Here is a 15,000-nt window from a genome sequence, read left to right as displayed (position 1 = left end):
TGATTACATACTGGACTAGAATCAAAATGATTAAATCTTGTTTCGTTCAAAACGATCTGAAGTCTAGCCGTAACATTAACATTAGTAGGTTTGCATAAAAAAAAAGTTCATGCTATATAAATATACACGTATTATATATAGACCTTCAAATCTGGTTTTGTTTTTGTTAAAAAAAAAAGTGTTATCGCCACAAAAAGAGTTATCTCCCTTGATATTGTTCTACGTTTTTGCAAATTGAATTTAAAAAAAATATTTTTATATTTTCGTATTAGATCAAATTGTTATTTAAATTTTTTTTTATTGTAGGGAAGTTTAGTATATTTGTTGTTGTTTTTGTATTTGGACACTAGCTACACTGATGGAAAATGTAAACGTATAGCCAACCACGTATTTACATACTACCCACCATAATGTTTAATGCCATTATTATGATATCCTCATGTTGTGCAAGCGTATACATCTATATAATTATAAAACTCAAATGACCTTGTAACGAGTGATATAACCCACTTTCCGGTTTACGACATCCGGTTGCGCATGCGTGCATTAACATTAACCCATAACAACGTAAACAAATAAACACAAATCGCTTCTTTTGCAGATTTTGACCTGCACACTGAAATATTAACGTTATTATTTCGAAATTATTATTTAACATGGGAAGAGTGGGGGTGTTTTGCAACTATTCTTTATTACAACTATACTGTTGCTATTTTCTTACAACTAAACAACTTTACCCCGTTGACAAACATAAGAACAATTGTAGTAAAGCCAAGGCTGCTACTACTACTACTACTACTGCTACTACTACGACTACTACTACTACTCTCTATCCGTCCCTTTTCCTTCCTTCCTTCCTTCTTTTTTTATTTTTGTTTACATTTCTAGATACAAAATAGTTGTGTGAGAACAGTGAATTTGTTGACACATTTACTAATTTGTTTCAATATTAGTTTTATTTCATTTTATTTATTTAGGTTTCATTTTGTTGCTTCAGGTTTTATTAATTATTTTTTTTTTTAGATTTTAAGTTTCTATAACTTGGTTGAAGGATTCCAATATGGGTTTTTCATTCTTATATTTCTCATCGGTAGGTTCATGTGCGTTTTTGCCGCTAAATGACTTTCGTCGATGTTCGATTCGTAGGAAAATCATGTTTAATTTTTGATTTTTGAGCAATTATTCGGAAAAATACGTAACTTTACACGAAGAGGGAGGATTTTTTTTTCATGTTTGAGTGATCCGTCCGTGATTTTTCATTTTAATATACTTTCATAGAAATGTTTCTGTTATGTCAAAAAAAAAATATATTTTCTTTACGTCACAAGTGTCACGCTCATACATGAATTCCATAGCTAATATAACATACTGACCCAACGGGTCACGGGTAGTCTAGTTTATCATAAAATTAAAAAAATTATACCTTAAAGAATCCAGTAATTTCTAAAATATTAGATAAAAAAAACAATGTTATCCGCCAAAACCATATCAGATATAATGTCATTATATATAAATATATAAAACTGCTTAGATTTTTTTTTTAATGGACAAGATGCCAGTCATCTTGTTTGGAAATGAAAAGTCGTAAAGAGAGTTAATATTTGATGTGAAAGAAAAATCATTTAAAACTACTTTTTTTAAAAAGAAACATTACAAAATGATACAGGTATAAATTAAAGGTATGATGACAAAAACTTATTTGAAATCTAAACACGCAGAGAGAGGTGGGGAGAAGGAGAGAGAGGGAGCGGGAGAGGGGGAGTAGGAGAGAGAGGGAGAGGGAGAGAGAGAAGGAGAGAGAGAGGGGGAGAAGGAGAGAGAGAAGGAGAGAGAGTGAGAGAGGGGGAGAGAGAGAAGGAGAGAGAGAGTAAAAGAGGGGGAGAGAGAAGGAGAGAGAGGGAGAGAGAGAGAAGGAGAGAGAGTGAGAGAGGGTGAGAGAGAGAAGGAGAGAGAGAGAGTAAAAGAGGGGGAGAGAGAAGGAGAGAGAGGGAGAGGGAGAGGGGAGGGAGAGAGAGGGAGAAAGAGAGGGAGAGAGAGAGGAAGAGAAAGAAGGAGAGAGGGAGGGAGAAGGAGAGAGGGGGATGTAGAGGGAGAGAGACGGAGCGAGAGAGAGAGAGGGAGACGGAGCGAGAGACGGAGAGAGAGAGAGGGAGGGAGACGGAGCGAGAGACGGAGAGAGAGAGAGGGAGGGAGAGAGAGAAAGAGGAATAGAAAGAGAGAGAGAGAGAAAGAGAGAGAGAGCGGCAACCTTGGTTGAAGTGAGTATTGCTAATGATGGCGGTCTGAACAGAGCTGAAACAGAGAAAAAGACCAAAATATCAAGGTCACATGTACGATATCATCCACTAAATGGATGTTTTTCTTCTTTTTTTTCTCGCCTGTGAAACAACAACAACAACAACAACAACAACAACAACCTACTTTACTTTTTTCGAAATGGGGGACACGCTTCCACTGGACAACGCCGGTTAGCGGGTACTGCCAGTTTTACATAATTTTTAAAATTTATACTACTTTTGAAATGACAAATAAGTACATTTCAGGCTGGTGCATCTGCTACTAGTCTCTCGCTCCTAGACAAGGTTCAAAAGAGAGTCGCCAACCTGATAGGCCCTGAACTGGCATCTAAGCTTCAGCCTCTGTCCCATCGACGAAACGTTGCATCCCTCTGCCTGTTCTACAAGTATTTTAATGGTGAATGCTCTGATGAACTGCAGACACTTATGCCCCCACGACGTAGACACCCTCGACAAACTCGACAGGCAGCTAAATCCCACCCCCACACAGTAGAGATCCCTAGATGTAAAAGATCTTTCTACTCCAGTAGTTTCTTCCCCAGAACCGCTAGACTCTGGAATTCCATTTCAAGTTCCTGCTTCCCCAACTGTACTGACATGCAGAAGTTCAAGTGCAACGTGAACCGACATCTTGCTGCCCAAATCCCAACATAGTGCCCGAGTAGTTGCTGCTCCTGATAGTAGCCCCCTACACCAAAGTGGCAATGCACCTTGTTTGGGGTGAAAATGTAATAAAAAAACATTTTTTTAAGTATGTAATAACGTTTTTACTTGAAATGCGTTTGCTCAAATATTAAATATAAAATATATTTCATCTCAATGAGAGTTTTTTGAAATTCATTGAATTACAATTTAATTTATTTGCTCTATCTTGCATATCGAGCAATTCTTGTTTAGATGGGATAACTTATAGAATATTACTGCCAGTAATATTTTGTAAACCTTACAATCTCACGTTTCCATGACAACTGATTGTTAAATAAAAACTATTCTGAAGTATATATATATATATATATATATATATATATATATATATATATATATATATATATATATATATAGGGAAAGGTGTTTGTCTAGCCGCACTGATGATTTGTGATGCAACGAAACAGTACTGTATGTGGATGACAATTAAAGCCCCCCTCTTTACATTTACGTTTCCATAACAACTGATTGTTAAATAAAAACTATTCTGAAGTATATATATATATATGATTCAATAAAATAAAAAGCTATAGCAAACATCTAAATGACTACTTTAAACACAGTTCCTGATTTCAAAAAAAGAAAAACTAAAAGATTCATCTGCCTTACTTTTAATGCTAGGTTTATTAATGGTGTCTTTTAAATTCAATAAAAATCCTCCTAAATTTGCTGTTTAATCTTTTATTTATTGCTAGTCATTGAGACAACAGCGATTGCTAATCCTCCCTGTTTGGAAACGATGAAACTGAATTGCATTGGATCGAAGAATCATTCTGTTTGTGGTATTGATGGTATTACTTATCCAAATCGGTAAGTTTTTTGTTTTTTTTTTACATGGTGGTGACCACTTATCAAGGCCCGGAAGCCACTCAGGGATAAGGGTTATTGCAAGTACAGTAGGTTAGTGTGGAGATTTATTGAAGTGTTTACTTAAGGTGGCCGTTCATTAGGAATTTGTTAACGTTGGACTTGAACACATCCAAGTTGTAGTCAGGTGGGAAGCAGGCAGACGGAACAGAGTTCCACAGGTGTGCAGTTCTAAGAAAGAAGCTTTGTTCATGGAATCCACGTTTTGATTTAGGCACAGATAAAGAGTGGGGGAAATTTTTCACAGTGGATTCAGCTAGACGGGTGTTTTTCATGAAAGATTGGCGAGGGGGGGGCAGAGATTGGAGTTCAGACGAGCACCTGCCATGGAAATTACGATAAAACAGGGATAGGCTTGCAACATCTCTTCTGTGGGAGAGAGGTTGCAGAGTAGAGAAAAGGGCATCCCCCACTAAGCCACGAAGTCTATTTTGTACTCTGTCAAGGCAGGATAGGCTGTTTTTAGCAGCTCCTGCCCAGATATGGCAGCAATATTCCATCCTTGGACGTACTTGGCTTTTATACAGATAGAGAATTGCATCAGTAGTGAGATATCTTCTGGAGCGGTAGAAGGGTCCCACCATCTTTCCAGCGACCTTGGCAACAGACTTGATGTACGTGTTCCATTTCAGATCAGGAGTAAAGGTCAAACCCAGAAACTTGTCAAAACATGGGGCCTCTCCCAGATGAGAGTCATCCATCCCAATTGATGCCAGATGTTCTTTATTCGAGTTCTGCCAAACACATGCTAGGTGCCTTCAATAAGTTTCCAGACATGTTTCGTATGGGCACTTTTATTGATAGTATACATATGAACTTTTACTCCCCTTTGAAGTAACGACAGCCTCTAAAAACTAAAAGTCACAGGAAGCAAATTCTTGGGTATAGGGAGGATGAGGAACTATTTTTATGTCCATCTTGGTCAAATAGTCTGTGATATTCTCTGAGCACCTTTTTTTTTTACAAAGAGATCACCACTTATCAAGGCCCGGAAGCCACTCAGGGATAAGGGTTATTGCAAGTACATCACGTTAGTGAGGAGATTTGATGAAGTGTTTACTTAAGGGGGCGGTTCATTAGGAATTTGTTAACATTAGACTTGAAGACATCAAAAGTTGTAGTCCGGAGGGAAGCAGGCAGACGGAACGGATCCTTTGGGACAAACTACGCACACATCTTCTGCATCTTCAGTTCCTCTCGAATAATTTTACATCTAGGGATCTCTACTGTGTGGGGGTGAGATTTAGCTGCCTATCGGGTTTGTCGAGGGTTTCTACGTCGTGGGGGCACAAGTGTCTGCAGTTCGTCAGAGCATTCACTATTAAAATACTTGTAGAACAGGCAGAGGGATGCAACGTTTCGTCGATGGGACAGAGGCTGAAGCTTAGATGACAGTTCAGGGTCTATCAGATTGGCAACTCTCTTTTGAACCTTGTCTAGGAGCGAGAGACTAGCAGCAGATGCACCAGCCCAAATGTGACAACAATACTCCATACATGGGCGAATGGTGGCCTTATAGAGGTACAGGATACTTTCAGGTGTCAGTAGTTTTCTAGCACGGTAGAGAGAGCCTACCTTTTTTGCAGCGGCCCTGGCAATATTTTCAATATAATTGTTCCAACTCATGTTTCCTGTGAACGTTAGGCCAAGCAGTTTGAAAGATGTACTCTCAGACAGGGAGCCACTGGCCATTGCTATTGGTGGTAGAGAAGGTTTCTTGTAATTATTGAAGGAAACCAGTTTAGTCTTGGCAGAATTGAATGTGACCATCCATTTATGTCCCCGTTCCACTACAGATTGGAGGTCATCCTCTAGTGTTTCTGCCATTTCTTTAGAAATGTGTTCATTTGTTTTCCTGTCGTGCCTGCTATAGAGTGTGGTGTCATCAGCATATATACCCATTTCAGAGGCAATTTTGTCGGGAAGGTCATTAATAAATATCAGGAACAACAGAGGTCCAAGAATAGACCCCTGAGGCACTCCCGCATTTATATCACACTGTTTAGATGTTCGACCGTCGAGCACAACCTGGATTTTTCTCTTATCTAAGAAGGATTTAATTATGCTAAGTATTCTACCAGTGATACCGTATGATTTAATTTTCCTGAGGAAACCCTTGTGTCATACCCTGTCAAAAGCCTTAGATATATCTAGAGCTACCGCTCTGCCCTCCCCCGCTTTGTCCAGTGAATTCATATATATATATATATATATATAAAATAATTTCCTTGTACACATTTTTGTGAATTATATATATATATATATATATATATATATATAAAATAATTTCCTTGTATACATTTTTGTGAATTATATATATATATATATATATATATATAGATAAAATAATTCAGAGATTACAGTGAGGATGTCATCTGTGGAACGGGCTTGTCTAAATTTTTCTCTCAAGTGGTAGGAAATCGTCGTATACGTTATGTCTAATTCAGAAGCAATTTTCGAACAGTTATGCGTGGAGTGGCTTCGATTAAGGTTCTTGATTGATCGTTATCAACATCTGATAGCCGACCGCTGCGCCCATGAACGTCGCCGCCATAAAATTTCTTAAACCAACATTTAGCTGTGCGTTCTGTGCTCGAATTGAAATAAGAAAATTGTGTTTTTTTCCATCTTGTATTCAACTGTAGTCATATGTATATATATATATATATATATATATATATATATATACATATATATATATACATATATATATATGTATATATATACATATATATATGTATATATATACATATATATATGTATATACATATATATATATGTGTATATATATACATATATATATATGTATATATATACATATATATATATATGTATATATATATCTATATATATATACATATATATATATATGTATATATATATGTATATATATACATATATATATATATGCATATATATATATGTATATATATATATATATATATACTAGCATGGGTGCCCGGCGTTGCCCGGGTGTTTGGAGGTGTATGCTGAGCAAAAAAAAGGGGGTAATTTTTTAAACTTTGACCCCTATTATGACCCCTGAAAATTTATTGTTTTGGGCTCAAATCAAGTTATTAAGTTAGATTCATGTCCACGGAAGCTATATCTAAAATTTAAAGTGTGTAGACCCAAAATTGTCGGAGAAGTTTGGTAGAGTTCTCAAAGCTCAAATCGTTGAACTTTGACCCCTTAATCGCCAAATTTCTGGCTAAAAACCGATCACATAGATTTTTCCAAATCTCAGTACCCTGTATATCAAATTTCGAGTCTGTAGACTAAAAATTGACAGAGTTATTTCGTAGGGAAATGTACACAGACAGACACACACACACACACACACTTTCACTTTTATAGATATATAGATTTAAAATTTGAGTCTGACAGAATGACAAAATTATATTGCAAACCGATATATTAAACAAACGAACTTCAAAGAGACAAATGAACACATAAGTAAAAACAATTTGTATTAGAAAACATTTATTATTCCACGTCTTTTTTTTACAGACCTGACGACTGAGGTTCGCTCTTAATAAAAATTGTTTTTTATAGTCTTAATTTTGACTTCCTTTTTCATAAAAAACTAAAAAAAAAATCAAGAAAGAAAAGAAATTTAATTTTATTTTTTCATTAATTTCTTTCTGTGCAAAGCAATTCTTTCAAACTTACTCTGTTTCCAAAATGTTTTTATTTTATTCCCCTCCCCCTTCATTCATTTTCCTCCGCATCCTGGCAAGATTACTGTACACATAGATTCGAAAAAATAGTCAAAAACAAATATATAAATAAATGTTATCAAAGGCAAGATAAGTTACTTTTCTACCTAACTGGATATCTTTTTTGTGTTTTTATTCAATGTAATATATTTATTCAGCTCGAAAAACATACAGTGTTTACCGATGTGTTGGAAAATTCAAGATGGCGTCTCACACCCTCTTTAACACCGTAAGTTTGGGAAAAGGTGTTATAAATAAAAAAACTATACAAAATACTATTAAAAACCCGCCGAATATATGTCAACCTATGTCACGGTAACATATATTGAGCGAGTTTTTAACAGTATTTTAACAGGGCACATCGTAAAAACTGACCCATTAATTTTCCTGAAGTAAAAACTATATAGTTTTTAAACTTTTAAAACTGTACATTATAAAAAGAAAACTGTTCGAGTGATTTTTTTTTTTTTTTTTTTTTACATGGGTGTCACCACTTATCAAGGCCCAGAGGCCACTCAAGGATAAGGGTTAATAGGTATACATTAGTCATTGTGATTTTAGCATAGTAAACAGTGGGAATTTTGTAACTTGGATTACTTGAAAAAGAAAACTGTTCGAATGATTGAAAATGAAAACAAAATAACAATGTAAATATATTGATAAGAAAAAAACAAAAACAAACGAAGTTTCCGTTTCAGGAACCCGAGTTTAATTTTATGTCGTAATCATTCAACTCGTTAGCGGTTTTATTCAGCGATTAGGGATAACCATACGACATATCTAATTACCAAAGCGATTTTTTTTTTTATTAAAACTAAACCTGTTTAGTTTTAATGAACCAATTTTTTTAAAGCCAACACTTTAGTTATTTTGAGAGCGTGCAACTGCACCCGAAAGGTTGATTAGGAAACTCCAAATCCTTTTATGACTCGAAAAAAAAAGGGCTTTTTATCGGCTTAAATGATAAACTAATGTTAAATATTAGTATTTGCCATCGAATCTGAAATAAAATGAAATCCTGACATTGTGATCATTTTTGCAGGTGTTATGTGCCAAATATTGAAATAAGAATGTTTAAATTCAATTATTGTAATTTAAGTCTTTAATTTTAAAGTCGATTTTATTTATAAAATATCTTTTTAGAAATCAATCTCAAAAACAATCTGAACAATAAATCTCTTTTGTTATGGCTAAGTTTTTGTCAAGGGTAGAAATTATAATAGACAAGTATTCATCCCTGATGACATTTTACCGATTTCCTGGTTTACAGGTATTCTTGCTAAATTTCTTCGAAAGAATTGACATAAACAATACTTCAACTAAATACGTATATTTCATGCAATAATGACTTTTATTTCTTCTGACTTTTCCTAAACTAAACATAAAACATCGGTTAGGGTTAGTTTAACATTCTGTAAAAGTACCTTCCGTTTTTTTTTTTTTGTTTTTTTTTTTTGTACTTCTGCAGAGAAGGTAAAAAAACCGATAAAAACTGGATATATTTTTCGTGTTTTTATTCAATTTAACATGTTTATTCAGCTCGAAAAGAATACAGTGTTTACCGATGTGTTGGAAAATTCAAGATGGCGTCTCACACATTCTTTAACACCGTAAGTTTGGGAAAAGGTGTTATAAATAAAAAACTATACAAAATACTATTAAAAACCCGCCGAATATATGTCAACCTATGTCACGGTAACATATATTGAGCGAGTTTTTAACAGTATTTTAACCGGTTTTTTATTTATTACACCTTTTTCCAAACTTACCGTGTTAAAGAGAGAATCGGCCGCCATCTTGAATTTTCCAATACATCCGGTAAACACTGTATGCTTTTCGAGCTGATTAAACATGTTAAATTGAATAAAAACACGAAAAATTTGCCTTTGATAACATTTATTTGTTATATATTTGTTTTTTGGCAACTTATTCGAATCTAATTTAAGACCACGAGTGAAATGAGAAAAAGAAGTCAGCGGGTTTGGTTGCCATAACAACGTGACGGTAGTGAACGTGTGTGTGTGCGTGTGTGCGCGTATTTCGTGTAGTTTAGTTTCGCATAATAGTTTCGTATTTTTTTAATTTGTAAATAACAAGTTATTAAAAAATTAAACCCTTCCAAGATGGACAATAAATAAAGCCATAATATTTTATGGTAAAGGTAAGAGCGTAGAAACGATTGTTTTTTAGGAGATGTGATTATTGGATTAACCAATCAGAAATCGTCTGTGGCACACACATCTCTGTTTTTATAGATATATAGATAGAAAGAATAGATAGATAGATAGATAGATAGATAGATATAGATAGATAGAAGATAGATATAGATAGATAGATAGATAGATAGATATAGATAGATAGATAGAAGATAGATAGATAGATATATACACGCGCATGCGTGCGCGCACGAGTACGCGTGTATTCAAAGTTCTTGATACTGTTCAATAATTCATCTTCGACGCTAATGATATGATTTTCAGTAAGTTTAATTGTCAGTTTTCAATCTAATTCAGTTGTGCGTTTTCCAAGGCTGTTTGCCAAAATACAGCACTCAAGATACTCCATAAAGGCCCCTGTGTGGTGACCACTGAAAACGTGACCACGGAAGATGATACGACCCCAGTATTTGTCACCCCTGAAATCACAACTGCAGAAAGTGTGGACTTGTCGACGCCAGCTATCATGACTACCCCTTCAACGGAAATGCTCACACCAGAGACGACGACGGAACACAGTCCGTCTACCCTGAACTTCCGGCCTATCATCAAGGAGTTCTTCTGCACCTGGCGTTGGGAGGATGAACTTGTGTGCAACCCTTTCCCCAAAGATTACGCCTGTGCCAGTGATCGACGTACATACAGAACGAGGTTGGTCATAGTATACAATTTTGTTTGTTTAATTCTTTTTTTATTTTATTTTTTTGCTTGTTTTTTGGTTTGTTTTGTTTTGTTTTTTGTGTTTTTTGTTTTTTTTTTGTTTTTTTTTGTTTTGTTTTTTTTTTTGTTTTGTTTTTGTTTTTTTTTGTTTTTTTGCTTGTTTTTTTTTTTTTTTTGAAAAGTCAAAAATTATTTTACACTGAATAGAACGGACGAAATTTGACTTAAACGTCACAAAATAACCAAAACATAAAAAAATTAACATGGCATCGCAGATATATGAAAAACATGTTGTATAAAACATCTATAATATATCACCTGTCTATTTAAGTGTATGTATGCATGTATGTATGTATGTATGTATGTATGTATGTATGTACGTATGTATGTATGCCTAAAACTTTCGATGGATTTTCATGAGATTGGTATCGTTTTGAAGCTCGGCTCTTCAGACGATAAATATCGAAAAGCTTTCTACAGAGAGGGGGGGGGCTTTTTTCGTCGATATTTTCAAAAGTCATCCCTCCTTTCGATTGACTAGCCTTTATTTCAACCTACTTCACTTCCGGTTTGGCGATGGACGCAACAGCAAAAACGTCACTTTTTTCACGTTCTTTTTCTCCTTCACGGTACAGGTTCACGTCTGCCTTACTACTACCACTTTTGTTTTATTTTTTTTTTTTGGGGGGGGGGTCATTTTTTTTATGATGATGATGATGATGATGATGATGATGATGATGATGATGATATCGAAATCTCCCAAATGGGTCAAGGTGTGGCGATGATCTTTTTACAAAAGATTCACCACTTATCAAGGCCCAAAGGCCAGTGGAGGATCAGGGCTAATGAGTGTACGATAGGACATTGGGACGATATCGTAGTAATCGTTAGTAGTGGAAATTTGTTAAATTGGATTAATTAAAAGGACGGCTCATTCAGAACTTGTTTACATTAGACTTGAAGGCGATCATATTGTAGTCAGTTGGAAAGCAGGCAAGCCGAAGAGTGTTTAACAGGCATACAGTTCTAAGAAAGAAACTTTGTTCATGGAATCTACGTTTAGATTTAGGTACAGATAAAGAATGGGGGAAATTATTGATAGTAGTTTAAGCTAGACGAGTGTTTTTCGTGAAAGTTTGCTGAGAGGGAGGGACCATAGATTGGAGCTCAGACGAGCATTTGCCAAGAAAATATTGATAGAGCAGGGACAAGCTTGCAACGTTTTTTTCTGTGGGAAAGAGATTGTAGGGAAGAGAAAACGGTATCATGAGCTTTTCTTTATGTATATATAACAATATTTATTTTATTTATATTCCAACAAATAGTTGCCCTCCCCTAATAGAGGTGCATAGATATAATCGATATATTTAAATTTGCATAGTTCGGTCCTGTAATGATAACGGAACTTTATTAAACTTCAAAGAAATCTACTTGACGTAACAGGTTTTGACTTTGATATATTTTTTATTCAATATCCCCATGAATAAATAATCAAATTGGATCCCTATTTAAAAAAAAATCAAATGAAATAACAGATTATTTCGAGTAAGTTTTATCAGCAGAATATGAGAAATACATGAATGGTAGACATTTTTTTTATATAGACAAATATAACACTTCAAATTAATATATGCAAAATGAAAGATTATTCTACGATTTTATATGACCACTTCTGTAATGTTTTACATATATAGCTAAGATAATCACTGAAAACATGTTTCGGTCAACACACACACACACACACACACAAACACACACACACACATATACGTTATCTTCTCTATATATCTATCAATCTATCTATCTGCAATTATATAAATACAACTGTCTCTATATGTATGAGTTTTTTCCAAATCGGCTACGACACTGTCTATCTATCTATCTATCTATCTATCTATCTATCAATCTATCTATCTATATCCACACACACACACACACACACACACACACCCACATCTCGTCAGCATCAGACAAGGCCAGACTATTTGCAAAGAACTTTGCAACTAATTCTACCCTATGCAACGAAGGCCATCAACTCCCCATATTTCCTCCTATAACACAGAACACACTAGGTAACATACAAATATCTGTGCATGAAGTCGCCAAGCTAATCAAGAACCTTGATTCCAGTAAAGCAACTGGCCCTGACGGCATCCCAATTATAGTGTTGAAAAAGCTTCAACCAGAACTTGTTCCCATAATTACGATACTTTTTAAGCGTTGCCTTGAGAAGTGCTTTCCGACTCCCTGGAAAACCTCATCAGTATGCCCTGTATTTAAGAACTCAGGTGAAAAGTCATCTCCCTCTCAGTACAGACCAATAAGTCTCCTGTGTGTGATGAGTAAGTTGCTGGAATCCATATTAAATAGAGAAATAGTCAAGCACCTCAGCAGAAATAACCTTCTTAGCGACACGCAATATGGTTTCCATTCTGCAAGATCTACCACAGATGTGCTGACGGTTATATCTCACAAGATTAGTGAATCTCTTGACAAAGGCTTCCTTTCTAGGGCAATTGCTCTTGACATATCAAAGGCCTTCGACAAGGTATGGCATAAGAGCCTACTTCACAAGATTTCCAGCTACGGTGTTACTGGAAATGTTTTCTAAATCATTAAATCATTTCTCTCCGATAGGCTCATAAGAGTAGTGGTCGATGGACAAAAATCAGAGGCCTGCAGTATTAATGCTGGAGTCCCTCAAGGGTCAATCCTGGGCCCAACTCTCTTCCTGATCTACATAAATGATCTCCCTAAACACATACTTAAATCATTCGTTGACATCTATGCTGATGACACGACCATCTACGGCAACACATCAAAGGCTGTAAATGACAAAGTTCTTTCTGATTCTCTCTTCTCTGATCTGGAGTGCGTGGTTCAGTGGGTGGAGACGTGGCTGGTTACCTTTAATGCATCTAAAACCAAACTCCTATCTTTACATCATCAACGCTCTGATCCCCATCTGGCATCAATTGAAATGGATGGCTCTCGTCTAGGAGAAGCCCCATGTTTTGACAAGCGTCTGGGTTTGTCCTTTACTCCTGATCTGAAATGGAACACGTACATCAAGTCTGTTGCCAAGGTGGCTGGAAAGATGGTGGAATCCTTCTACCGCTCCAGAAGATATCTCACTACTGATGCAATTCTCTATCTATATAAAAGCCAAGTACGTCCAAGGATGGAATATTGCTGCCATATTTGGGCAGGGGCTGCTAAAAACAGCCTATCCTGCCTTGACAGAGTACAAAATAGACTTCGTGGCTTATTGGGGGATGCCCTTTTCTCTACCCTGCAACCTCTCTCCCACAAAAGAGACGTTGTGAGCCTATTCTTGTTTTATCGTTATTTCCATGGCAGGTGCTCGTCTGAACTCCAATCTCTGGTCCCCCCTCGCCAATCCTTCATGAAAAACACCCGTCTAGCTGAATCCACTGTGAAAAATTTCCTCCACTCTTTATCTGTGCCTAAATCAAAACGTAGATTCCATGAACAAAGCTTCTTTCTTAGAACTGCATGCCTGTGGAACTCTGTTCCGTCTGCCTGCTTCCCACCAGACTACAACTTGGATGTCTTCAAGTCCAACGTTAACAAATTCCTAATGAACTGCCCTCTTAAGTAAACACTTCATTTAATCTCCACACTAATGTACTGTACTTGCAATAACCCTTATCCCTGAGTGGCTTCCGGACCTTGATAAGTGATGACCACCGTGTCAAAAAATAAAAAATGAAAAAGACAGGATAAGATGCCTTTAGCAAATCCAACCCTTATATGGTAACAATACTCTATCCTAGAACATACTTGGCTCTTATACAGGTACAGCACTGCATCGGCAGTGAAATATCTACTGGGCGGTAGAATGATTCAACCATTTTTTCCAGCGACCTTGGCCACGGATTTGATGTACGTGTTCCATTCAGATCCGGGGTAAATCTGAAACAATGGTCAATACGGATAGAATTAGTTTACGATCACTATTAGGATTGACAATCAGTTTTGCGACAGTTTTACGGTGGTTGGGAGCGATTTGCGGTCGATTTTGGGTTTGTGACGGTTAACAACAATGACACGTGAAGACAGATCAAATTAAGTTGAGGTGATTGAGCTGAGCAAGGATTGCGCAATCCCAACCACACCTCTCCTGAATCGGCACTGTCTGAGTCCAGTGGCAAGGAGATGTCCGGGACGACTGGAAATAATGTCGAGATAAACAGAGAACACATATAGCACCTGGTAGTCCCAAATGGTCACCCATCTGGTACTGGCCAGGCTCATCGCTGCTTAACTACAGAGATCTGACCTTAACCCTAACTCTAACCGATGTGTCACATGTGATTATGCTGTGTAATAAAAAAATCAATTAATATTTTATTCTTATTTATTTATTTTTGATTTATTTATTTATTTATTTATTTATTTTTGATTTATTTATTTATTTTTGATTTATTTATTTATTTATTTATTAATTTATTTATTAATTTATTTATTATTTATTTATTTATTTATTTTTGATTGATTTATTTATTATTTATT

General features: G+C 35.8%; 1 protein-coding gene across 1 annotated transcript in view; it reads left to right on the top strand.

The window, feature by feature from the left end:
• Nucleotides 1-15,000, top strand: part of LOC145270515 (uncharacterized) — a 71,771-nt gene that overhangs the window by 51,542 nt on the left and 5,229 nt on the right. The window contains exons 6-7 of the mRNA XM_080126176.1: nucleotides 3,698-3,812; nucleotides 10,102-10,455. Coding sequence (XP_079982302.1) covers nucleotides 3,698-3,812; nucleotides 10,102-10,455 — 469 coding nt within the window. The remainder of the gene's footprint in view (nucleotides 1-3,697; nucleotides 3,813-10,101; nucleotides 10,456-15,000) is intronic.

This window comes from Euprymna scolopes, chromosome 46 (assembly GCF_053919585.1).
Source record: "Euprymna scolopes isolate OS-2025 chromosome 46, ASM5391958v1, whole genome shotgun sequence".
In the NCBI taxonomy this organism is placed as follows: domain Eukaryota; kingdom Metazoa; phylum Mollusca; class Cephalopoda; order Sepiida; family Sepiolidae; genus Euprymna; species Euprymna scolopes.
Note: the sequence above shows the minus strand (reverse complement) of the source record. Positions and strands in the feature narration are given on the sequence as shown.